Source organism: Lissotriton helveticus, chromosome 5_1 (genome assembly GCF_964261635.1).
Source record: "Lissotriton helveticus chromosome 5_1, aLisHel1.1, whole genome shotgun sequence".
Classification (NCBI taxonomy): domain Eukaryota; kingdom Metazoa; phylum Chordata; class Amphibia; order Caudata; family Salamandridae; genus Lissotriton; species Lissotriton helveticus.
In genome coordinates this window covers 1,638,982,000-1,639,009,626 of record NC_136065.1, presented here as the reverse complement: position 1 = coordinate 1,639,009,626, position 27,627 = coordinate 1,638,982,000, and the positions used below count along the sequence as shown (strand labels likewise).

General features: G+C 48.9%; 1 protein-coding gene across 3 annotated transcripts in view; it reads left to right on the top strand.

Moving 5' to 3' along the window:
• Positions 1–25,317, top strand: part of LOC144755675 (X-linked retinitis pigmentosa GTPase regulator-interacting protein 1-like) — a 434,709-nt gene extending 409,392 nt beyond the window's left edge. For 2 of the 3 annotated variants that reach the window (XM_078644846.1, XM_078644848.1), the window contains one exon: positions 22,356–24,126. In XM_078644846.1, coding sequence (XP_078500972.1) covers positions 22,356–22,468 — 113 coding nt within the window. In that variant the 3' untranslated portion in view covers positions 22,469–24,126. Of the gene's footprint in view, positions 1–22,355 lie in introns of all 3 variants that reach the window. The other variant, XM_078644845.1, reaches the window with a different exon arrangement.
• Positions 25,318–27,627: the final 2,310 nt, after the last annotated feature.

Sequence of the window (27,627 nt, the reverse complement as noted above, 5' to 3'; positions counted from 1 at the left end):
CCAGCTGTTCCAGAGTTCCATAACGCATGCATATTCATGTTTAACTCTTGGGATCTTTGTATGCCTCGGGCTCTAAACAATTTACCAGGGTCATTTCAATCAAGCCGCTGGATTCTCCCCTCACCCTATCTTTACTGAACAGGTAGAGGCCAGCGTTTTTTCACAGCTGCCGGCAGCCCCTACAGCTTTGCGGGCAAATCCAGCCCCGGTATTACCAGGCCCAGAATTATCAGCCACAGCTTGCCGACCCAATAATTGCTGTACCGCAAACCCCAGCGTAGCTCAAAACGAGATGCCCAACCCTCTCATCTCAGTCACCTGTAAAGGGAGCCCTTTGTAGTGAGATAATTGGAGTTCTATTTTCCTCGTGAGTCAGCAGGCGCTTTTAAAAGGCAGCCCGTCTTCCCGACGGCGCAGCATCATTCCATCGAGCCGCTGCTGCTGTCATAACTTGCATAATATAAAAATGATGTATGATTTACACGGGTCCCATCCTCGGAGCTTTAACGGCATGCACGTGCACACTATATGAAGAATAATTATACTCCTCACTAATAGTCAGTGTGGTGCAAGAGAAGGTATACAATTGGACCAATCACAGTTTGCACAGTGCCAATACTGCCTGCCTACCTTCCTCTCTAGCCAGAGTCACCATATCCAGAGCTCAGGGAGAGCAGGTGAGGGTGTTATGTTCAAGGGAGCCCTTTGTAGTGAGATAATTGGAGTTCTGTTTCTCCTCACGAGTCAAACCACGTTATTTCATGTGGCCCTGGGGCCATGAGTCCGAATCCCGCTCCAGTAGGTTGCCAGCGAATTCTGCGACTTTTGCTACTTTCCTACAGCTCCATGGGCTCGCAAAGCGTTGATGTGTACTGCGACGTGGGGCTCAACCCCCCACCATAAGAAGAGGTCCTATGTATAACCCATGAACACTTTTTGAATTCCACCCCCGTTGTGCAAAAGAAACGCAGCCTTCATTATGCTCATTTACGAGCTGAAACTCTGTTACTGCTCGAGCCTGCTCTTAAGATGGCGCAGCACTGGCGGGGCAAGACTGTCCCCCCACGCTCCAACATCTGCCCGGACCCCCGGAGGTCGGCTGCCTTACCCCGCACACGCTGAACTGACTTTCCTTATTTTGTCAAACATACATTTTTGTTTATAAAAAAGGAGCGCTGGACAATAATAGCCACCCACTGAGCTAAACACATAATTATGTGATTATGCCATTATGTTCATAACGGAATCGAAACCCCGACCACAACCGACACTAAAGTCCTATGATCCCTGCACGGAGCTAAGAGCTCGTTCGACACCCACGATGGGAGAACTAGGCACACGCGCCACAGGCTCACCTTAAATAGCAACGCCATCCTGAAGTCCATGCTCGCTGCCCAGCGCATGAAGGCTTCCTGCTCCCCACGCTCTTCTACCGCTGCACGCCACGATCCGCTGCGCCACTCCTTCCGCTTCTAAAAAACGGATTTCCAGGATTCGAGTCCGTGGCTCTTGGCACTGCGGCGGCCCCCGCCACATCCACTCGACCAAGGCAAGGCACGGCGACGATCAGCTGTCCTGCCTTTCGCAATCCCACAGACCTGCAAGGTGAAAAAACAGAAAATTTAGCGGCCCCTGCAGCGGAGCGAGGAGCCAGCCTGGGGAGTGCGGGTACAAGAGGCCGATTCCCGCGCTCTCCCAGGCCTTTTCTACCCCCCTGGTCCCTCCCCTTGACCCGGAAGCACTCACACCGCTTCCGGTTCAAAGGTGGGACCCAAAACCAATCAGGAGGGGAGGGGGGGCCCGTGCCCAGCCATGCGTGCGTGGGGGCCGAGCAGCCCCCCCTTTCCTAAACGCTCGAGCTATTCTGATTTCTTGAGCCAGCAGTTCGGTTGGCGCCCTAACCTCTGCTGGCACTGTGCCCTCTGCCCACCATGCCGAGATCTACAGCTAGCACTGTTACCCACACATCAGCTCGCCCAAACACAGTGGAAGCAGTGCCTTGGAGTAAGGCAGCCTGGCTGGCCGCCTGCGTTTATATACCGCCTGCTCCTGGGACGCGCACCTTCCTGCAGGCAAGCAGCGCACTGCCCCTGGCGACCGGGAGTCCTGTCCGTGACAGAGCTGGAGCCGAAGCAGAGCGGAGCATTTCGAGAGAGGCAGACCAGAGCGCTGCAGCAGCTCCAGTGCCCACAGCCAGTCAGCATGGCGGTAAGCAAGCAATGTCCATCTCCCGCACACCTCCCAGCCCTGCTGCGCACACTGACACCAGATCGCTGCACACCGATCACAGGCACTCTATGGAAACCAGCACAGCTGGACGCATTGGCACCCCAAGCATTGGGTTTCTGCTGTTGTGATTTCTGTTTTTTTATTGGGACTTGAAGAGCATTAAGACAGATTTAACAGGTTTCAGATACTTTGTTAACAATAGCAGCACGCAGGGTACCATCTGTTTTGAATTAGCGTGGTGAAAGCGACCACGCGAATTGGAAACAGATGGCACCCTCCGCGTTTCTCGCAAGCTGTAGGCCGTGGGAGGAAACATTTGCCACAAATCTGGGACATCCACACTCCTTTGGCCAATTGCGTGCTTTCAATTTTGAAAGCCAGACGCAAAGGCCAATAGCGTGTGAGCACCACATGCACAAGCTTGCACAAAAGCTGTAGTGATTCCAAGAGGTCTTTTTACTCTGCAGCACATGCGCGTTGCACTAGGCTCAACCTAAAAAATTTGAATTTTGAAAAATTAGGTGTCACAGACATAAATTGTATCCAAGTTTTACATTGCAGCACAGGTGTCTGGAGATGAAAAGGGTAATAAAATGGATCTAGGGAAGACAGTACCAAAAACCCTATTGTGCAACTTTGTTATAAACTGTATAATATGGTGTTGTGCAGTGAAACGCACAGCTTTTGGAATGATCTGCTAACTTTCGCTTTACTTTGAGTGTCTTCCAATTCACTTATTCTAGTGAAACCATTTGAGAAATTCATATCTTTTTCCAAATTGGACTCGATGTTTAATGTGGTTGTATGACAGAAGCACACATGGTTAAACCCCGAATGCATTTTAACCATGTATTCCTTTACCACGCATGCATTTACTAACAAATTGCGTGGTATAGGCATGAATGCTGAAGGGGTATGTGTGGTAAAGGTCGCCACTATCCCAACCCCCACCCTGTGCTGTTTCTAAAACCCTGCCCCTTTAATAACACTACCCCGACCCTTCCACCACTCCACCCCCGCACTGACTCTACCCATCCCGCTCATCATGCACTAAGGCCTAAAACCCTGCCCCTTTCCTTACACTAATCCCGCGCTGTCCTTTAAACTACTCCAACCTTCCACTGCCCTGCAACCTACCCTGACCCTCCCTCGCTAGCCCCACTCACCTCACTGTGGCGTCTTCCTGCTTCCGCCTTCACCATCTTTCGTCTAGCCAGCAGCTAGACCGCTCACTGCCTTAACCACACATATACGTGGTTTAGGCATATGCATGGTTAAGGCAAGCGTTGTTGCACTTGCGTAGTCGGTACACGTGTGGTTAAGACCGCAGTGTTCCGACTGTTCCCCCTTTAAAGTGGCTGGCAAGAGAAAATATTTAACCGAGTCCTGGAAAAACCTGTTTTTTATTGATTATTTTTGACACTCTCATTGAGTAAATCTCTGATTATCTCGGTTTCTATTCTCGTGTGCAGACTCTGGCATCTTGATGTAAGAGTTTATGAATATTGCTCAGTCAGAGTACTCCAGAAGTAATGCTCGGTGTTACGATGAAACAAAAGGCGCTTGCTTGTCTTCTGCTTGCTCTTGGGTGGTTGCAAGCACTGTCTCCCGAGTGGTTTCAGACATGCTGGTGCATATGAAGATCCTTTTTCCTCTGCCTCTCTTGCAGGGGTTTTAAATGGGGACTGTCTGCATTAGCAGCCATTTTAAGTTGGGAGGCATACTGAATCTGATTTCCCTCTGTCTCAGTTGGAGAACAATTACCTGGTGGTAGAGAATGGGTTGGGTCAAAGTAAGGTACATTCTTGAATTCTGTGTACTGAAGAGTGATTCTCCAAATTATGGTGGAACTTGAGAAAGTCTTGGAGACGGAGTAAAGTGTTTAGTACCGTCAACAGAGAGTAAACACTGGTGACTGAATTGTATTGAAGGCAGAAGAAGGCCACTCCAGATCAACGTACGCAATCTCAAGGAAGAAAGCACCAAGGCCACAAGCTATTTGCTAAGACCTTTGCCCCTCCACTTTTCTCCTCCATTTCCTTTGAGGTAAAGTCAATAACTTACAATCATTCCTACTATCAGCGTAACAGTTTTTTAGCATTTCAAACCTTCAGCAGTGATTTGTGAGAAGCATGGCATTTTCTCTTTAGTCTCTCCCCTTTTGCCCTCATCTAATCCTTGCACAATCTAGCTTTGCAAACAATTTAATTGAGGAAAAATGGGAATGCACTCACTTTTGTTCTGCCTGTTCTGCTGAGCCCATGAAGTCACATACTCATGGAGCGGGGGGATAGGGTGGCATAGTTTGAGGCAGGTTCAATGCTCAGTAGCAAGGGTCACTTCAGACAGTAGTGTATGAATGAATGAATGAATGAATGAATGAATGAATGAATGAATGAATGAACATTTCTAAAGCGCGTGGTAACCCGGGGGCATTCCAGCACTATGGCGCCACTTATGCTTTGAGCAGATCAGGGGAAGAGAAAGGTTTTCAGTTGTTTATCCCTCTTAACAGTACAATGGCACACTGGTACACTGGTACAGTGGTACAATGGCTCACTGGAACACTACTAAATGACAGCCAAAATGGTCTTCCATGACTCTCAGGAGTGGGGCGTACTCCCGGTTTCTGCTTCATTCTCACAGCATGGTGGCATGTCGGGGTACTTCTCGCAGAGCCGCCACTCAGATGTATCATCTCTATCCATCACAACCCTAAAATCATTTAAGAAGAACTGTGCACAAAAACGAGGAAAGTCAGCACCACTTTTGGTTGCACAACAGATAAAATACAGGTTCCTCTCCTGGTAGATGCATTATCCAGGTCAACTAAATCTCAAAGGAATGATGTATATATCAATTACAACATAACGTTTTAAACTAACAAAACAACTGCAATACACGAGTAATAGTTATCTCAAATTCCTATAACTCATGGCCTAAGGTAACTATAACTTGTGACCCTGCCATGCAGTTTTCTCATCAGTAATTTTATCACAAGTGTTGCAGTGATATTATCAATGATGTCATAGAAGATGTCAGGAGTAGTGTAATTTGTGGAGTAATTAGCAGTGCATGGATAGGGCGTGAGTTGGAGTTACCTGAAGCCAGGCCCTGTGTCCAATCCATTAGCGCAGCCACCTCCCCAAGCCACTTTGGTCCCCGGGGACCACATCCCCACAGCTAAAAGATATTTGTAATGGGGAAGGGGTGCATGGCCCTAACCACTGGGGTCTATAAGAAGAGGGGGGCCTATAGTGGTCACAGGGACCCTATTCCCGGGGTCATTACTTAAATATACAGTAGGGGGCGTGCGACCACCCTCCCAGAGCCTTAATAAGCCCCAGGGACCACATCCCTTATGGTTGAATACCATACAAAGAGGAGGAGGCATGCAAGCCCCCACCCTGAGCCTTAGTAGGCACCGGGGACTCCCATCCCATCCCTCCAGGCCTAATGCCATTGAAAAGGGGAAGAGGACCATCTTGCCCTCCTCCCCAAACCTTAATAGGTTCAGAGGACCCCATTCCCCAGGGCCTGTATTTCTTTTAGGTGGGTGCCCCAGTTCCAACCCAGGGCACCCACCAAACAGCAAGCTGAGGGGTTAGACCCAGGGCCTCGCTGCCCCAGCCGGCTTCCACATACTATGAGAGGTGGCATCACTCCTGCCCAGTGGGAGCCTCCTTTTTTGTTTACTCCAACTATGCCGGAGCAGTGTGTGTTTCCCTTCCCGCAGAAGCATTGGCAGGGAAACAGAAGTTTGATCCCATCCGGTGGGAGCATTTTTAAAGCTCTTGCCTGTGAGAGCAGACATGCCTTCCCTCCCTGTGCTCCAACAGGCAGGAAAGGTATGCTTTCTCCAAACCTGGCTGGACATTTCAAAATGCTTCCGCCAGGTGGGAGCAAACATATGTTTCCCTGCCTGCGCTCATGCTGGGAGGAAAACGACTGGGTTCCGGCACTGAGCTCCCCGGGACATAGTCTGTGAGCCGGCCCAGGGGATATGGCACCCAGGGCATTAAAAGGCTCCGCAAGGGGAGCGCGGCCACCTCCCTTTTAACTTCAACTGGGCCCCGGGATGTGGTCTCCAGGGCATTTTAAGGCTTGGGGAGATGGGCTGGATGGCCCCACTTCCCCTTTATTTGTGATTCAGCTCGGGGTAGGGTCCCCAGGGCCGGATGTCTCACCTCCCCATTTAATATGGAATTCGGCCCTAGGGATGGGGTCCCCAGAGCCTAATAAGGCTCAGGGAGGGGGGTGCAGAGCACCTCATCCCCTCAGTCCACAGGGCCTCACAGAGGCACAGAGAGGGGGGGCCACGGTCCCCCACCCCTGAAGAAATATGTTTTTGTGCCGCCTTCCCCTGCCTCTTGGGCCCTAGCCCACCGGGTCCTTTTTTAAGGGTAGCGTGAATGTGCGGCAACATTTTAAAAATACATTGTTTTTGTCCCCAGGTGGGGTCGGGACACCACCACCAGGACTAGTGGGTCAGGGTACCCCTAACCTGCCCCCTTCTTTCATTTTTTTAAACCATTTTATAGGACTCAGGACTGAGTCCAGAATCCTAAGATGGCTGCAGTCACATCCTGGTTGATGTGGTGACAACTAATCAGGTCTCTCCATGAGATCTATCGGCTTCGAGGTTCCTCTCGGGCATGATATACACTACTGAATGGATTTACACCAAATCAACAAAAAGCACTCTTTCTGGACCAAAATCTAGCTTTCTGCTAAATTTGGTCTAAATCTGTTCAGCAGTTACTGAGTACCGAATGACTCAAACTTCAAGACATACACCAAGCTAAAGTGGGCAGATGCTTTGGACATCCCACTTGCACCTCTTATCCTAACACAGAACTATTGTACTGCATGCACAGAGAAGTGGAGAAGTGTGGCTCAGTGGTTAGAGGTGGCAGACCCGGAAGCTGAGATCGACCGTGGACCAGGGTTCGATTCCCCGCCTCGGCGGGTCTCGGGCTCAAAAAAATTCCATGGACTCGACAATTCTCGCTCTGGTGCCTACTCAACTCACGGGGTCACACTCTGCGACTCCGGGCAATAGCTTGCTTAATCTCCACTACGGCCCCTCGCGGCGGGATGCCTAGCTTTCACCTTGTGGACACCCTGCCGGGGTTTCTCACAGGGGAAAAACAGGACGGGTTCCCTAAGCAAGTGCCGGGACGCTCACGGGCAGCTGTGCGCTTTACAAGTCCAGTACATTTACATTACATTTACATTTACATCCTCGATGCTTGTGTGAAATTCGTGGCAGGCGCTCCAGCCCCTTAAGGCTGCATTTCCTGTGCATTCTTCTGTGTTTATTACCCACATGGAAGGATTTCCTAGCACGGATATGGTGTCAGGCAAAACCTACTTTATAGTCTCTTCTCTTACAAGAAACACAATGGTGGCATATTTGTTTAACTGTTCTCATTCATCTCTTCTTGCAAACCCTAACCAAACACCAGCCCTGTTTCTGTCAACAAGGGTCAAAGTGAATCTCCACCCTGAAAGGCCATTTGCACAAGTCCACGTGGGGTTTTGACTGCAAAGGTCCGAGGGAGCTTTCCAAACTCTAAATAAATATGTAATACTGCTACATGGGCTGTACCCAAGCAGAATGGGCTGAGAAGCCAGAGGGGGGCTCATTTTCCCTTTTTCTTGGACCTATTGTGTGGACTCCCTTTGATGTATCTGTTTTTGCTACTCTCAACCACAGTGGGGTGTAGGTGTGAAGGAATGTGGAGGAATTCCTCTTGTTGAACACTGCAGCTGAGCTTCAGGTGAACTAAATGTAATAATTCAAGAATTAATCAATAAATGACTGAAGCATTATAGGCAAACAAAGCACAGGGGCGGCTCCTCCCTGTGGGCGGAGGAGCGTCGCCCCACTGCTTTCTCGCAGTGCGAGAAGCAGAAACATAAAGTGGTATTATAAATACCATTTTATGTTTCTGCATCTCGCACTGTGAGAAAGCTGAAGGGTTTTGCTGGGGGCGAGTGGGTGGGTGGTCCTGCTCCAGGGCAGGGGAGGGGTGGCTTACCCACTGTTGTGGGCGCTGACTGGTTTGGTCGGCCCCAGGGCAACCAAACCAGTCATACGCACTCTCCCTTTTCTCCATGTAGGCTGCATGCAACCTACATGGAGGAAATGGTTTCCCCATAGACACCTGTGTGAACGGCGTCCCAGCCAATCACAACGCTGCCATTGCAGTGTTGTGATTGGATTAGGGGAGGGGAAGGAGGCTGCCTGCTCGGACTCGGAGCAGAGACGATGCAACGCAGGACTGGACCGGGTTGGCGAAGGTAATTTTTTATTTAAAATTACCCTCCGCCCCCCCCCCCCGTGTGACTCCCTTCCCGCGCTCCCCCGGTCCTCCCACCAGCAAGTCATGCCAGCCGCTACTGATAAAGCCTAATCACTGCAGTGGTCTTTTCATCTTGAATTATTTTTACACAGCAAATTTTGTTCTAATAGCACGTTTCTGTCAAAAGTGTGTAAAACTAAAAGATTTTGATTCACATTCACATTTTAACTTTTTTTTACAGCAGACTTGTTGGAGGAAAAGTGTTGTTTAAAGGACATATTTTTCCTAGGTCCAGGTGGGAAAAATGTATTTCACGCATGCACCCACAGCTGGACAATAGCGCAAACCTTTGAACACATTTATAGTTGATTTGGCCAAATGTCAGGTGTGTCTGGTGACTTAGTGGGCTAATGCATCGACTATAGAGGCCTGTGTTTGTCCTTACGGTCACAGGTGCAAATCCGATCGGGTCCACTCACCCTTTTGTCATTCTGAGATCAATAAAACGAGTGCCATTCATATTCAGCACCGAGATACCCTTCTGGGTGAAATTGTGCATTATAAATAAACACAGCTACTCTAGAGGTCAAAGTACTAAGGGGCAAATTTACAAGAGAATGGCAGAGTGTGGCGTTGAGCTAACATTGATAAAGCCGTACTCCGTCATTCTGAAAACAGATAGATGCATCGTATTTACAAGAATGTGGTGCACCCCTGAATTTCCCCTAGCGCTGGTGCTAAATTTAGCTACCAAGCACCAACACAGGCACCCTTGCACGATGCTGCAAGGGTGCCTGTGTTTCAGGAAGTGATTGTTCATGTGAAGTAAAGTGTCCCTTCCTGCACATAAACAATCAGTAACAGTGATTTGTAACTTTGATGTGGGCTGCTTTATGCAGCACACATAGAAGTTGCAACTTGTAATTTTTTAATGATTGTTTATGTGCAGGAAGGGACACCTTCCTGCACATGAACAATCACTAGTGGTGATTTGCTGTTTCCATGCATGCTGTAGAATGCAGCACACAAAGAAACAACAAAAATGAGGAGAAATTAATAATTTCTCCTCATTTTGCCAAGTTTAAACCAAGTTTTCCTGTGTCTTATTTCTGGTGCTGCCTCCTATTTACACCACTGTTGTAAATAGGGGGCCGTGTCAAAAAGCAATGGGTGTTGTTGCGAACGCCCACCGCAACACACATTGCCCCCGCCTTTCATGCTAAAGGCTGCATGAAGGGAGCCTTATTCACAAGTTGGTGTTAAGCCATGTTAAGTGGCTTAACGTCGCCTTGTGAATAAGGCGTAGGGCTTATCACCACCAGAACTTCACAAAAAGTGACGTTCTGGAGGCAACAAGCGCTTGTATATATGCCCCAAAATGTCCAGATCAGACAGAATTAGGGAAAATGACATACATGTTCAAGAAATACATGCACTTTAAGAACTGGATGAAATGAAAGAACTGCTGGATCTCAGTCAGAGATATATATATAGTGCTGCCAAGAGTCTCTGAAGCCTGTGTATGTTGACCTAGGAGGTCTCTATTCAGAGAGGGGAATATCTTAGAGACTAGCTCACCAAACACGCAAGGAATTTCCGAGTACCAGTAGCAAGTAAACCCTGATCAGGGAGATTTTGAAAACACGATCAGGGAATGTATTTTCCCCATTGACTTCTATTGAATCTGAGGCAGTTTCAACCGGGAGACAGCTAAAATAAAGCCATTATTTGGTTAAAAAATCATGAATCTCCGTCTGAATAGTGTCTACTGTCATGTGTTGGCTTCCGAGGGGCGTAGCTTCTGGGGGGTGTTTGGGGTGTTACACCCTGTAATAAATGTATTATGTAGTAAATAATTGAATACAGGTACTGGTATGGTGAGAGATTTCACTTATTATATTTACATACTCATGCAGACAAAACCACACACACACACTCTCCCATCTATTTTAAAAGTCTTAAAAAATGTTTATTTTACAATACATTAAGTTTTAAGTACCCCTCACAATATGCACTCCTCTTTCTTTCTATTGCTCCGTAAGTTCCCCTGCTGCCGTGCTTCACATGTACTGTATTTTTTTTTTGTGTAAAATTTTTATTTTGATTTAAACAGTGGAAAAACATGGCAAGGGCCCCCGAGGTGCCACACATTCCCTCGCACAGGAGGACAGTTTAACCTAGCATCGTTGGTGTAGAGACCGTGCAGTAACACAAGTACATAATCAAGGTCAAAGTTCTTAGAGCAGTAGTCCACGTAGCTCTGCAATGAGGACGGAAAGGTTAAGACCACTGATTGGCTTGTAGGTAGAGTACCCTGTGCAGTAATGCATGGAGTAGTGTGCCCTGCATTATGCATCCCAGGGGCCCAAGAACAAAGTAACAGAAACCGCACGTGGTGATATCGTTCAGTCTGGGGGATCCCATAGTCCCGTGTACAATTAGCAAAGGAGAGAGGATCCTGCCCATGAAACAGTTGGGTCAGTGCTCTACAGCCCCCCTCACTCCAAGCATCAAGGGGACCCTCTCGGAGTGTTGGTGGGAAAGCCGGGTTGAAATGTATGGGTGTGAAAGGCGAGGGAAATGTAGTCCACCTCTCGTCTGAAGCCAGCGAGTCCCAGACCTTCAACGTCGTCCCCGTCGGGGTGCTAATGTAAGCGTTAAGAGGGCGGTCTTTTTTGGGTTTCCACGCCAAGTCCCAGACTGACCTACCTGACACGCTCCGGTCCATGTGAAGCCAGTGCTTCTCTGACGTTTGCTGCGACCACTCCACTAACACCCTCAATTGTGCCGCTTTATAATAGAGCTGCAGGTCCGGGAGTCCGACTCCTCCCTCAGATTTTGGTCGACGCAAGACCGTAAAGGGGAGACGAGCCCGCCCCCCCTGCCATATAAATCGCAATATCTGAGTCTTGAGGCGCCGAAAGAAATCGCTATCCAGTGGGATGGGTAGCGCCTGGAATAAATATAGATATTTGGGAAGGAGAACCATCTTTACAGAATGGATCCTGCCCAACCAGGACAGAAATTTAGGTTTCCACCTGTCCATTTCAGCTCGTGTTGTCGCTAATAGAGGGGGGAAGTTGGACGAGAACAGTCCGCCCACCGTCGAAGTCAAATGGACCCCCAAGTAAACTATCGAACTGGCGGCCCACGCTAAGGGCGTCAAGGGACGCACCCGCTCCACCTCCGTCTGCGACAGGGTGAGATTCAGGACATATGACTTACTATACTTGACCTTGAAACCGGCCACCGCCTCAAATTGCAATAAAGCCTCCCTGATGCAGGGCAACGAGTGTTCCGGGTCCGCAACCGATAGTAGAACGTCGTCCGCGAAGAGCGTGATTTTATGTTGTTCACCCGTGAAAGGGATGCCCCGGATCCCCTCGTTCTCACGTACCGCCAATGCTAAAGGTTCAATGCTCAACGCGAACAGGAGGGGTGAAAGAGGGCAACCCTGCCTGGTACCCCTGGAGTGCGGAAAGAACGCCGAGAAGTGTCCATTCACTGTCACCCGCGACCTGGGATTGCAAAAATTGGCCCTCACCATAGTAATAAATTTATCCGAAAAGCCATATGCCGACATTGTGTTAAATAGGAAGCCCCAGTCCACACGGTCGAAGGCCTTCTCGGCATCCAACCCAACCAGGACCGCTGGAATGCGGAACCTATCTGCCTTTTCAATGAGGTGTACCACCCTCTGCGTATTATCGTGAGTCTGGCGCCCCTTGATGAACCCGGACTGGTCAGGATGAATGATTGCCGGCATCAGGTCTTGTAACCGGCGTGCCAGGATTGCTGAGTACAGCTTAGCGTCTATATTAAGAAGCGCTATTGGGCGGAAGGAGGCGCACTGGGTAGGATCCTTCCTCGGCTTCGGCAGGATCGTAATGACCGCCTCCGCCAAAGTCCCAGCCGCGGAACCAGAGGTGGCCATATCATTAAAGAGGGACACTAGGAAGTCGCAAAGTTCAGTGGCGTATGTCTTATAGAAGACGGCTGTATAGCCATCTGGCCCAGGTGCTTTGTGCAATTTCAGATTGTGGATGACCTCAAGCACCTCTTCCCTGGTGACCGGGGCCTCCAACAGATCATTCCACTCCTTTGATATCTGGGGGAGCGGTAGGCGCCGCAAATACTCCCTTTGTGCTTCTGCATCTAGGCCGTCCCCTGCGTAGAGATTTGCGTAAAAGCGGCCAAAAATGCTCGCCTTCAATTCGTCCCTATGCTGTTACACACCCGCGTCATCCTTAATCCCACCGACATATTCGCGCTCCCTCCTGTCACGCAGTTGACGCGCTAGGTGTCTACCCACCTTATTCCCAGAGGAATAAGATTGTCGCCCCAGCCTCAAAATCGTGAGTTCAGCCCTGTTATTGTAGTGAGCTCTCAGTTTCCCTCGGACCGCCGTAAGCGGACGTAGGGTCGCCCTCGACGGGTGGATCTTGTGCTCTCGTTCGAGGTTGGCCAACTCGGCCTCCAGGACCTCCCGGTCTTTCCGCCTCAACCTGTTAAGAGCGGCGTTAAGGCCTATACACGTACCCCTGACTGACGCCTTAAAGGCGTCCCAAGTATTAGCTACCGATGTATCCATTGTGGGGTTGAGAGCAAAAAAACTCCCTAATAGCCTCACGCAGTGCCCTATTCGATGCGTCATCCCTGACCACCGAGGCCGGGAAGTACCATTTCCGCTGTCCGTTACCGGACAAAGTCCAGCGAAGGGTGAGCACCAACAAACTGTGGTCGGAAACTGACATCGGGAGGATGGTGGAATCTAGGACATCTCCCCTAAGGGCCTGACTGAGAAAAATATAATCCAATCGGGAGTAGGAGTGGTGTACATGGGAAAAGAATGTGTAATCTCGGGAAGTAGGGTGATAAAATCGCCATCCATCAGTCAGCCCCAGATCACCCACCATCTGCTGTGTTGCATCCGAAAACACTCCTGTATCAGCCCTGTGAGACCTAGAGCTATCCACAACCTCATCCCACACCAAATTAAAATCCCCCATGAGGAACAGGTGCCCATCAGTGAAATCCCCCACCTTCTGCAGTAATTCCTGTAGGAACTTATTTTGGCCAGCATTTGGAAGATAAACCACCACAAAGGTACACATTCGCCCCCGAACAACCCCTTTCACCATCAACCAACGGCCATCCTTGTCACTGCGCACCTCTACAGGTTGGAAGTGCAGCGTGGCGCGGAAGAGGATGGCCACCCCTCTGTGTTTCGTAGTAGCAGAAGACCTGTAAATAAGAGGGTAAGCCTTATGTCTGAGGCGCAGCTCATCTTTACGCGCTAGATGAGTCTCCTGGAGACCCACCACATCCAGCTGATGGTCAGTCACATATTTCCACACTTTCTGTCGTTTCTGCGGTGAGTTAAGCCCTTTAACATTCCAGGTCCCTACACTAACTGGCATCACAGAACCTCACCCCGACCCCTGCCAATGCCAGCCCATGAGTCTCCCCTCCCAGAGGCCTAAACTCATCCGCCACCTGTAATGCCGATGTGCAACCCGCCCCCCCCCCACCTTACTCCTGTAGCCGCATAGCCAGACCTCTGGAACCGTGGGTACGCCCCCTCTGCCCCAATCCTCCTTCCAAACTTGCACCTCTGCCATACACACCCCCTAGCACCGTTGTCACCACCATGGACCCTCCCCGACCCCCTCCCCTCATGCCCCCCATCCCCCAACGCTCCCCACAACAAAAGGAACAAGAAAAAGAAGAAAAAACTCAAGTCACTGAAACCCCCCTGGGGGCGTGAATGGGGATCCAACGTCGGATCTCCCAAGGCCAAAGGGCGGGGTGTCTTCTCGAAAAGTACATACATAACCCCGGTACCTGAATGTGCGTGCCCCTCCGGCACCAAGGCGAGCTGCCCGAAGATCAGGCCACCCCAGAGCTCTGCTGCGTCGACGCCAGCGTGGCAGAAGCCACTGACGCCACTGCACTTCCACGCTCCTGCAGGCTAGTCGTGTGGTCAGGCCTCCTGCGGCTCGCCTCCGGTCCCACTCTGTGCCAAGACAAGGAACGGTGTCGCCTCCGTGGTGAAGGACTGCGACGGGCCTACGCCGGCGTCTCCTCCTCAATCCCCAGGAGTGCCTTTGCTTCCCGGAGAGATCGAATCTGCGCCAGTCTGTTCTGCCAACGGAAGACTATGCGGAAGGGATGGCCCCACGAGTAGGAGATGTTGTGCTCTCTCAAATAAGCAGTGACCGGTCGAAACTCGCGCCTCTTCTGGAGCGTGGAGGCAGCCAGATCCTGATACAGCTGAGGACGATGGTCCCGGAATTGCAGGGAGGGAATGTCCCGCGCCTTCCTGAGGATTCGTTCCTTGAGTTGGAAATCGTGCACACACACAAGTATGTCAGGGGGAGGTCCCCCATTCCGCCTGGGCAGCCCCACTCTATGGACTCTGTCCATTCTGATGTCCTGCACATCTTCCTCATCCAAAATCTGAAGAAAGAGCGCCTGCACATATTCCCTGAGATCTCCCGCTTCGCCTTCCCAAGGGACCGCTCGAATGCGGATGTTATTTCGGCGGGAACGATTCTCCAGATCCTCAGCGTGGGCCTGCAGATCTATGTTCTGTTCCATGAGCCGGAGCACGTCCTGTTGTAGCAGGTGGACATCATTGGCCACGCTGAGGTCATGGTCTTCCAGAGTGGCCACTCTCTCCCCAAGGCCGTCGACATCCCTCCGCACTTCGCGGAGATCCGAAGTAAGCTGGGTTCTGAGTTCGGCAATATCATCTTTGATGGAGGCGAAGAGGTCCTTCATAAAGGCCTTAGTAGCCGGGGCCTCATCATCAGATCGCCCCGGAGATGCGCTAGGACCTGGGGAGGCCGGGGCCTGAGAGCCCCTAGCTGCTCCATCCTTACCAGGCTTCCCCTTGCGTAGGGAGGCGGCCATCGCTGTTGCAGTCCACCACCGGCGGCAGGTCACAAGAGCGGCGCACAGGGGAGCAGAGGCCACCAAAGCCTGCCGTAACAACCAGGCGGAGGCACCGCCCAACACTCTCCAGCTGTCCCCCTGCGCCCCAATGCCAAAGTTAGTCCGGTGTCTCTAGCCTGTAGACCTCGAGGCCCCGGCAGCAGACCAGCCACGGGTCTCAATTCCAGTCAGGCCTCCCGGGTGTTCGAGGCAATCAAAGCGCTCCCTCTACAGGGCGCAGGCCCGCCGCTAAGTCCGGGCGAGGGAAAGCCGCCGTCTGGGCACAATCATCTCCCGGAGACCTTCAGAGGCCCCCAAACCTCATCAGCCGGGCACAGCGTTGCTACACCGGATCCCCGGTCAATTGGCGTACCTGCAGCCTGCTTCGTCGCTGTCCGGTAGTAGGGCTCCCCCACCGAGGGAACGAGCGCTCACTCTGCCCTGTGTCCCCTTTCAGCCGCCAGCAGCCGTGCCAAGCCGATCATGCACCCTCAAGGCCAAGCTGGGGCCCCCGTACGTGCCACCTCGTGACCGCCTCTGCTCTCCACTGAAGGGTCCAGCCGCCCCAGTTGCCGTGCTCTGCCCAGGCTGTAGCGTGAAGGGACGACCCCCAGGCGTAGCGCAGGCCGATGCGCGGACCAGGCCTCAGTCCCCGGCCTCAATTAGTATGTACTGTATTTTAACCAGCGTGATGGTTGGAAGTTCGGAAGCTCAACATCCCTCAATCTTACTGATCAAGCTACGCCCCTGGGACTTGCCAGTTAGTCACTGTAGGACTTGGCCCTTTTTGGCTAAAGTCCCTAAACTTTTTGCTTTCCCCCTAGACCTTTCTTCTGACATAGTTTTGCCAACTTAGATGCTTTGTGTCTTTGCCACTGCTAAACAGTGTCAAAGTGCAAGCGCTCCCTGTATAAAGTGTAATAGTAATTGGTTGTCCATGATTGGTATTTTTGCCTTACTCGTAAAGTCCCTAGTAAAGCGCACTATGTGTGCCAGTGCTGGTAATGCAAATGCTACTAGTGGGCCTGCAGCACTAATTGTGCAACCCACACTAGTAACCTTAAAAAGGGAACTCAGGCCTGCCATTGCAGTGCCTGTGCGCTGTTTGCTAAACTGCCATGTTGTTCTGACAAGTGCACCCACTTGCCAGACCTTACCCTTCCCTTTCTATGCACATCAGATACCCCCATGGTAGGTCCAGGGTACCCCTTGGGTAGGGTGCAGTGCATGTGAAAGGTAGGACATGTACTACGGTGTGTACCATGTCCTGAAAGTGAAATAATCTCCATTTCGTTTTTCATAGTTGAAAGTCCATGTTGCCCATAGGTTAGAATGGGACGGCTGTGTAATGTGTTTTCCAGCATATCTTCCCAAAGGTTTAAGATGGAGAGGTGAAGTTTAGTATGCCCGAATTCACAATGTAATAACACATCTTTTTATGAAGGTGATTTTTGCATTGTGTGTTTATAAGCTACTCTTTTAGAAGTGGCTGGGTTTTTGTGCTTGAAACATTTCTGTGTCTCTCTGTCTGGTTGTGGATTGACTGTCTGGATTTGAAAGCAATAGGATCTGGGGAATGTCTTGACCCAGGGGAGGAGGTGAGACAGCAACAGGCTGACCTGCATCTGGAGTGTAGGGGGAAGAGTAGCCCCTAGTAACCCCCAGATGTGAATAGAGCTGGGTTGCTGCTATAAAATAATGGTACCATCTCCTGCTGAGTGAATGAGAATCCAGACCCCCACTAATCAAAGAAAGAAGATGTCACTGGCAGGGAGGCACCCAGAACTGGTTTTAACAGGGGTCAGTGCCCCCTGAAACACAAAGACTTCAAAGCCATTGAGGGGTATAACTATGATTGTTGAAGCCCCTGAACTTTGGAGAATGTCTTGATCAATATTGAACAAGACCGGAGCACTTCGTGGTCAAGAGAACCTTTGCCAAGGAAGAAACAACTGAAGAGATTGAAGGAAAGGACTGACCCTTCATGTGTGTTCTGGGGCTGGCCTGCAGTTTGCTATTTTAATCAAGGAAAGGCTAAAGGGACTTGGCTGTATGCTGTGTCCCCCTGCATGAAAGGACTTTAATGCGCTGTATCCTGAAGTAACTTATCCCCAAGGGCCTTAGGTGAGCTGGCTCCCTGCTGCGGAAACACAGGAACACAAAGGTTTCCAGGAGAATCTCAGCGGCGCTGTGTGTGCGTGCTTGTTGCAGCCTGAGACCCTTGTAAGGTGTGCCCTGTGATCGTGGGCACCTGGAGTCCAAGCAAGGATCAGCAACGCGGTGTGCATGTGCTTTTTGCAGCCTGAACCCCTTTGTGAGGATTTTCCAGTTATCGTGTGAATCGTGTGGCTTGTTATCATGTGCACTGGAATCCATGTAAGTCTCATCAACGCTGTGTGTGTGTGCTTTGTGCACTGTGAGACCATGACGATTTGCCTTGTTATCGTGTGCACCGGAGTCCAAGTGAATCTCGTCGACGCTGTGTGCGTGTGCTTTGTGCAACGTGAGACCTTCGTGAGGATTTGCCTTGTTAACGTGCACCCGGAGTTTAAGTGAGTCTCAGCGACCCTGTGCGCGTGATCTTCGTGCAGCCTGAGACCTTCGTGTGGAGTACCCGGTGATCGTGCACCCAAAGCTCAAGGAAATCTCAGCGATGCTGTGTGTGTGTGCCCTGTGGCAGCCTGAGATCTTCTTAATCATAGCGTCCCGGATCGGCAGCCTCGGAGGAGCTGAGCCGCCGGCTGATCCCGCAGTTGCCAATTCACAAGGATTGCATTGGAGGCCCAGCTGCTAAACGAGGAGAGGAGAATGAGTTAGTGCCCCCCAGGTAACGTGTGTCGACTCCTGGGGTGGGGTGCGGGCTCGGAGGGAGATGCTTTCCCAATACGTGGATTTCTTTTTAAAACCTTTTTTGACTCAAGTAAAATCTTACTTGAGAGATACGACGGACTTCCTACTTAAGGTAGAAGGAACCCAATTTGATACAGACACCCAACTAATGGTAACGATGGATGTGACCTCCCTCTACACGCAGATCCCACAGGAAGACGGATTAGAGGTGATGGAGATTTACTTAGAGATGAGAGAAAGACCGCACCATGTTCCCACTGCCTTTATTCTCAAGTTGGCTGAGGTTGCGCTAAAGAAAAATTATTTCTCATTCAATGGGGCGTTTTACATGCAGGTTAAGGGCACCGCAATGGGGTGCCCTTATGCTCCGGAAATGGCCATATTATATATGGCACAATATGAGAAAAGATTTATTGAAACCAACAATCCCTTCAAGCAGCATATTGTGGAGTGGTATCGATATATTGATGATGTCTGGCTCCTGTGGCAGGGGAGCCAGACCAGCCTGATGGCGTTCCACGATTGGTTGAACAATAGACATGGAGACATCAAGTTCTCAATCGCACATAGCAACAAAAAGATGACATTCCTTGATGTGGAAATTACATGCAATAAAGGGGTATTCAAATCTTCCCTTTACAAAAAAGACACGGATAGAAATACTATCCTGCATTACAAGAGTGCACATCCCCGCAACTTGAAATCTAATCTCCCGTATGGACAGTTACTACGTATCAGGAGAAACTGTACTGAGGTGGAAGATTTTTCGTCCAATGCACAAGTCTTTAGCCATGAAATGAAAGAAAGAGGGTATCCGAAGAAGTTACTGAAGCACTCCTTTAAAAGAGCGCGTTTCACTCCATGAGAAACCCTACTACAAGTTCGACCCAAACCTGCACTAGAAAGACTGGTCTGTGTCACCACTTTCGGACCTGACACTCATAAATTAAGGAAATCGGTGTTGAGCAATTGGCATTTGTTAGACAATCTCGAATGCCCTTTTCCACGCCCCTTGTTCGCATACAAGAAAAACCAAAATATAGGCCAACAAATCATGAGTGCTGATGTATCCTTACCAAGAAAGAAAAACGACTTACTGACCCAATGGAACCTAAAACCAATCACAGGGCACCATAAGTGCGGTACCTGTGTGGTATGCCCGAATACAATCGAAGGTTGCGAGTTCCATCAGGGCGATATTAGATGGAAACACACAGAATTTTCAAATTGTACGACCAAAAATGTTGTTTATTTAGTCCAATGCCCTTGCGAGAAGATCTATATTGGCAAAACAACGCAACAGGTCAACACCCGGATTTGCCAACACAGGTCACGAATAAAAAATAAGATCATGACTGCTCCAATGGTCGAACATTTCTTGATAGCGAAATACGGAGAAAATGACCTGAAATGGACTGTGTTACACACCATCCGTCCTTTACACCGTAATGCGGATGTTGACAAAATGCTTCTTAAAAAAGAAGCTTACTTGATTCTCAAGTTCAATAGTGTGGGCCTTAATAGTTTATCTGAAATTGCCAGACTGTAAAGCCATATTTGCCCTGGTGCCATGTAGCGGCTTAAGGCGGCTCTGCTCGTCTCGATCTATCCTGATTTATTTCTGCACTGGACACTCAGGCTGCGCCACTCTCATTTCACTCGCGCAAATTCCATTCCGGGGTTTGCGTCTCTGACCTCTGTTTATATAATAAACCACATTTCCCACAAACAACAGCCACCCAAGCGAGTGATTTAATTAGGCTAACACTTCCGGGTTCTGCTTCGAACAACTGCAGAACGCCGTAGATAAGGACTAAGGCAAGCCCAGGTACGTGGAATCCGCTTGTTTTGACATAGTTAAAGGACGCACGCGTGTTAAAAAGAATTCTTTAAACATCGTTGTTCCGCCAATCTTTTACAGCGGAAGCCTTAACTAACCTGGACCGAGAGGATACATTCTTCCAAAAATTCGACACGCGAAGCACCAACCCGCTATTGGTGCGATTAAAAGGTATGTTACCAGCTAAAACTCGCTGCTATGGGGCTTATTTTTCACAAAGGAAATATACTAAAACTTTTTTCTTGTTTTCCTTTGCCCTCAGCACCCATGGTCCCTCTCCTTTGTTGAAATCAGATAGGAAACCACGCTAAAACGACGACAGCCGCCAGGGCCACTCGCCTTAACTGGCTGAAGGTAGTTTGTTCATAAATCTTTTAAACACTGTGTGTATATACACGAGGGTATTTTCTTACCGCTCCCAAAAAAAAATTCAGGTGGCCCCTGCCTTCCCTTGACTGCACTTTGAGATGCCCAGTTCCAGACAGCTAGACTCAGCATGCTCTGTCCCTTGAATTTTCTTCGTCTTTTACTCTGGTAGGTCCCCTTCTAGTCTGAGTGCCACACGGCGATTCTAGTAGTTTCAAATACTCAAAACTCTTTTCTCCTTTTCCCTTGTTTTCAACAGACAGATTAATTACGCCCTGATGAGACTCCAGAAAATTGCCAACTGGATTCGAAACGCGTCGGCTAGTTAGAAAGGATCAATTTGGAATTTAGTACTTTTGACCAGCATTCACTGGTGGCAAAATAATTCATAAACTGTTTGTACTCCTTTCTCACTCTTTTTTCTTTTACTATTTTTCTTTATGCTTTGTTTATTCATTACAATTATTCTTTACACATGTGAAAATTGTCCTGTTTTGTTGTAGGGTTGTTTCAAATATTAGTTATTGATTACATTTTATGTTTTTTCGTACAGTGTAAATATGTAAAATAGATAAGTGTCTTTGTGTTTTTTGATGTACCTTCTTCGACAAATTTTGATAAAACTAAAAAAGTTGTTTGGTATAAATAAAAGTACCTGGTTGAATCTGACAGTGAGCGTTTTCAACTTTCCATAAACGTGGATCTAAATGTAGGTGGTTAGGCAATTTTTGGGTGTTTTTGCTTGAAGAGAAGCCTGGCTGCTCGTGCCAAGCTACTGAGGGGGTGAGCGGGGTCTATCTCAGAAGGTGACCTTCCTTACCCTGACGTGGAACCGCGGGTTCCTATTTAGCCTAAGGTATCCCGGGTCTAACAGTCACAGTCATTTCAGTGATTTGATTTCTTATGTTATATAGGTGGACAACATGAAACATACATGTATGTCCTGCTTTCTCCTTCCTGTGTTGGGGTTCTCAGTAGGAGGGTTTGCCCACAAATGCATAAAACATAGAGTGGAAACAGTAAATACCACAACCGCCGAACAATGCATTGCCATTGCAATGCCGGCAGAACAACGAATAAGTCTGAACCACGCATTTCATTTACAACGCACGTCGTTACAATTACATGTGTTCGGTAAAGCGGCATTGGAGTTTGGTCCAATGCTTTCCCTACTGTTGTGGGAACTGGAGTTGGAATAGTAAATTATACTATTCCAAAGTCCAGCGCCCCACTAAGGCAAGTCATTGTAACGACTTCAGTTGTAAATTGAATGAGTGGTTCAGACGCATTCGCTGTTCCGCCTGTGTTGTTAAGTAACGCATGGGAAAGGAAAGCGTGGTTGTGTCATACAACCATACCAGAGAGGTAAAAGAGAGGTATACTAGATAACTGACATAAAGGTATCCCAAAAGCAAGCCTGCCAGCTCGGAATCATTTTTCACCATGTGAAGAGGGGACTTGGAAGGGGCAGAACTTGAAGATAGGGACAGGGTTTATGGGCAGTGACAGCATGAGTAGGCATAGAGGATCATGGGAGGGGCGTGGCTTGCAGGGGGTCTGGCCGCTCCATCCCCTTGCCACAAACACAAAGGGTTACTGAAGCCACATACTATGTATTACCTGTGGTGATGAATGATCAGAGTGCATCTTTATATACATTATAAAGTATATTGCCTGTCATTTGCAAGTCTACCTAACTGCCGCGTCCTCTGTTTCTGGGTAATGTGCAATATACCATGGTTTGGAAAAAAATTGAAATAAATTTAAAGTGTAGATCTAATTAAATGTAATGTTAAATAGTAACCCTGCGTTTTTTTGCTTGTCAGTTTTTAACGTTCCGGATGAGGATACGGTGATTGGCACTCTGACAGTGTCAGTGGAAGCTGTGGAAGCCATGCGTGCGGTTTACTGGGAGAGAAGAAACCCGCCAGCCTCTTGAGGGTCCAGGACAGGCCAGCATCTGAAAGGGCATTCGTCCTGTGTCAATGTTCGACATGCAGAACTTTCTGATTGATGCCATTTGCTCCCGCTGTGGATCTATGGGAATGACAAGTTACCATAAAAAATGTATTTTACTGAAAACCGCATACTATGGACATGGAGCGATGCTCTTATTACCAAAAAGCTGCTATCACTTTTTTTGCTTCCCTAAGTAGTGAAAGCCTACTGCTGAGGCATGATTTTTTACTTTGTGAAGGAATATTCCTGTAGTCATATTTTAGATTCTGTGGGGCAGATTTACGAGCCCCTTGCAGCATTTTTGCACCACCATTGCGTCACTTTTTGCGACGCATTGGTGGTGTAAAAATGCAGCCCATTGACAACGTGACGCATCTAGTGAGATGAATCATGTTGTGAAGCCCTGCGTCACATTATACCTCCGTCAGGTACAATGGGGCAGATTTATGAGGCCCTTGCGCCACGTTTACGCCGCTGTTGCGTCACGCAAGACGGCGTAAACGTGGCGCATCCCTACGAACGATTTACAACGTGACGCATCTAGGCAGATGCGTCACGTTGTAAAGCCCTGCGCCGCTTGTGGGCGTTCCGGCGCAGGGTGGGCGTTCCGGGGCAGGTGCGCCTCGCAAAAGTGGCTGAGTGAAATCTATAAGATTTCACTCAGTCACTTTCAGGCCAATGCTGAGTCAAAAGCCTGCGCCTGCTTGTAGCAGGCGTAGGTCTTGATGCAGCATTGGTCAGATAGGGCACCCCCGAGCCTTGCTGGAGCTGCGTCGCGCTTGCGACGCAACTCCAGCAATGCGCCGCCTTTACGGCACAGATGCGTCACGCATCTGTGCCTTTTTTGCCCCAAGGTGCGCCACATTGTAAATGCGGCGCACCATGGGTGGCGGAGCTGTGGCGCACTGTGGCGCACATTAACTGGCGCATCCCTGGGGATGCGCCAGTTAACATAAATCTGCCCCAGAGTATGCAGGGTGGGCCTTCCCACGCAGGAAAGCCTTGTAAAAGTGACACCGTGAAATCTACAAGATTTCACTGCGCCACTTCTTGGACGCCTCTGCATCAAAACCTTGCACCTGCTTGAAGCATGCATAAGGAGTGATGCAGCACAATGAGGATATGCCTCAACATGCATTGCTGGAGTTGCGTCGTGCTTGCGACACAACTCCAGCAATGTGTGACTTTTGCGCCAACAGATGAGTCAGATTTTCTGACGTATCTGTCAATCCTTGCGCCACGGTGTACCTTATTGTAAATACGATGCATCTATGGTGGCGCAAGGGGTTCTCAGGGTGGCGCCGGGAAAGTGACGCATCTCTACAGATGTGTCACTTTCTTGTAAATCTGCCCTTATGTTCTCAGTCTTAGCCAAACAAGCATGTTTTGCAAATTATCTTGAGCTAGCCTTTTTTTTTATTTTGACTCATAACAAAAGTGAGAGATCTTTTATGGTCAGTGTGTCTTTTTCTACGGTGGTCAGCACATGCAGTACCCACAACTGTACTCGAATCCGAGGCACAGGGTCAATCCCAGGGTAAACAAGGTGAATTTAAAGGCACAGGACTAGAATACAATTTACCAATTGTTTCTTTTATTCACTAGATGTATTCAATGAATAAAATTAACGTTACATCAGCAATGTAGTCAGAAATCAATTGTATGCTTTCAGCAGAGTAATTGTTCAAATAAGCAAATTACGATAAAGTTAAATAAGTACCATGAGAAAATGATGTGTTCATAGAGACCCCCGCACTTTTAAAACATGTTTGTTATTAAATTAAATTAACCAACAGTACAGAATAATAAATGCACAAATCAAATGATTCTAGCAGAAATATCTCCAAATGAGAACGTGTAGTGCAGACCAACAGAGATCTGTGCAAATGAAGCAAGAGAACAAAAGCGAGAGCTCCTGCCATAAAGTCAAGGGGGCATACGTACAAGCCCCTATCACCATGGGAACATTACTTTTTGTGACGTTTCCGTGGCGATAGGGGCCTTACCTTATGTACAAGGCAGCATTAAACCACTTAATGTGGCTTACATAAGGCACCCTTCCACGCTATGTTGAGCATGAACAGGGCTTGCAGTGGGTGTTGTAGTGGGTGTTCTACCGCAACACCCATTGTATTTGACACTGTCCCCTATGTTCAAGGGTGGCCTACATAGGAGGTAACGCCAAAATTAAGACCAGGAAAATCCTGATCTTAAATTGGCGAAGCGAGTAGAAATGCATTATTTCTCCTCGTTTTTGCTTTTTCCATGTGAGCTGCCTTGTGCAGCACACATGGAAAAAGCAAAATGCCACAGTTTCTTTATGTACAGGAAGGTGTCCCTTCCTGTACATAAACAAACCTTTTAAAAAAATGCCATTTTGTAACTTTCATGTGTGCTGCATGAAGCAGCCCACATGAAAGTTACAAAATGGCATTTTAGGATTGTTTATGTGCAGGAAGGGATACCTTCCTACACATAACCAATCCTCCCCTGCATGCAGACACACTTGCACTATGGTATAAGGGTGCCTGCGTGCTAAGTTGTTAAACTTAGCGCCATCGCAGGCTTGAAACGCAAGGTTGCACCACATTCTTGTAAATATGGTGCAGCCTTGCGTTTCTGAAGTGGTGGAGCGTTTCGTTAAGCCCAGGAGGCTAACACGCTCCGCCACTTCATTGTACATACCCCCTAAGATATTTTATGAAGAATCGAACAATACTCTTCATACAGATAAATATTGTGACATTTTAAAATACATAACTTTTGTTAGCAACAGATTGAGGAAGTCAGAATTGTTACTTGAAATTAAACACATTTCTTTGCTTTCCATCCTGATGCATGCTGTTGTTAATACGCACAGATTCATTATTAACCTAATCTGTTTCACCAGAAGCAGAATATTGACTTTCAAATACACTGCATAAATTCATGTCTTTGTACATAATTCCTTGTTTTAATTCAACGGTGAGGCACATCTGGCCCATAATAAGATTATAATTCTATTCATTCTTCAAGGCGCATTGCTATCCTAGTATCAAATTGAACACTACCTTGACGGTGATTGACGCTATAATAAATCAGTGTAAAAACACATATATACATCGCAGTGACATTCACACTTTACGCCTTTGTTATGAAAAAATGTTTGATTCTTTGTAAGTGAACATGTGTTCCAGGGACTGCGGTGTCTCACTCACCAAAATGTCTACTAGTCTAGTCCTCATTTTCAAGGGTGACACACAAGCTTGTGTCGACGTAATTGCTTGTTTCTTCATACTATCTTTAGCTTGCCAAATCATTATTATTTATTTTTCTCTTCTTTTTCTATTTAGCAATGCAATCTGTGTCTCCTCCTCCACCTTTCCTGGCGCTTCCAGGTAATCCCCCCCATTGCATGGAAAAATTGGTATGACGCTTTTGTCACTTATATAGGTGCCAAAGGTGCATAACGTTACAGGGCTGAAAGAAAGAAATATCTCCTTCTTCACTCATTGGGTTTTGAAGGGAGGTTTGTGTACAAACATTTGCCTGCGTTAGTGCGTGCACAGGATGATGAGGACATTGACGAATAAGTAGAAGCTGTCAGGAAGTTGGAGTTGCATTTTGATGTTCAACCTAGCTTTGTCGTCATCAGACACAAGTTCTTCAAAAGTGAACAAAGGCAAGGAGAGGATGTTGATGCCTTTATTTCAGCTCTGCGGAAGCTTAGTGCAGCCTGTCAATTTGAGGCTTTTACGGAGCAATTAATTAGAGACCATAGTGCCAATATCGGCCCACTCACCAGCCCGCTCACAGCAACATGCATGTCGCATAAATAAGCAGACAAGACAACTTTTTTGTTGGAGAAAAGTAACTGCAGGTTTATTAGCATATACACATGCCAACATGGTGGGTTATCTTACAGACGATCCAAAGGCAAGCCGCCCCTCGCAGCCTACCACCTGATGGGCCAATTTGGAACGTGGCCTTAGCCAATCGTTGCTTAGCGGTTGTGGTGAGGAGATAGCGCCTCCCATTTCCGGTGAACCATTGGTCCACTCTCTTGCTCACGCACCCCCCCTACGAGGGGCAGAGCGTTCAAGCGACCCCCGGTTGTACAGGTTTCCAACCGCGCGTAGGATAGCGGGGCGCCGTCGCACCCCCAGGGTCCACCGCACAGACTTCCTGGGGATATTAGGCCTCAGCATCCTTTGTGCTCCTGAAGAGGGTACTCCCGGGTACCTTTCCGCCTCTGGATCGCCCTGTAACTCCGCCTGCAACACAAATGAGAAAACATTAGAAGACATTTCCCCCCCACCCTGATAACGCCGGGTATGCGGTAGGGAGGGAAACGGCGTCAGGGTGAGGGGACCGGTGGACAAAGAGGCCGCTAGGTGGGCGGGGGAGGAATATATACTCTCCCCCGCCCACCCCAGGCCGGAAGTGACGCGCGGGACCCTCCGGGATCTCTGAGCGCTGGGCTGACCCGTGTGCCATCTTGTGGCACTAAGGGGGCCGCCCACTTACTTGTTTCCCCTGCGGGGACGTGTCGGTCGGCCGCATAGCGCCAATATCGGCCTACTCACCAGCCCGCTCACAGCAACATGCATGTCGCAGAAATAAGCAGACAAGACAACTTTTTTGTTGGAGAAAAGTAGCTGCAGGTTTATTAGCATATACACATGCCAACAAGGTGGGTTATCTTACAGACGATCCAAAGGCAAGCTGCCCCTCGCGGCCTACCACCTGATGGGCCAATTTGCAACGTGGCCTTAGCCAATCGTTGCTTAGCGGTTGTGGTGAAGAGATAGCCCCTCCCATTTGCGGTGAACCATTGGTCCACCCTCTTGCTCACCCCACCCCTACGAGGGGCGGAGCGTTCAAGCGACCCCCGGTTGTACAGGTTTCCAACCGCCCGTAGGATAGCGGGGCGCCGTCGCACCCCCAGGGTCCACCGCACAGACTTCCTGGGGATATTAGGCCTCAGCATCCTTTGTGCTCTTGAAGAGGGTACTCCCGGGTACCTTTCCGCCTCTGGATCGCCCTGTAACTCCACCACAGCCCTGGGTGTGGCGACCGTTGCAGCCAGGGCCCCCCACCAAGGCCTGCATTCCTCCTACTAGTTCTAGCGCGTTATTTCTAGGGCCTCTCCCCTAACCA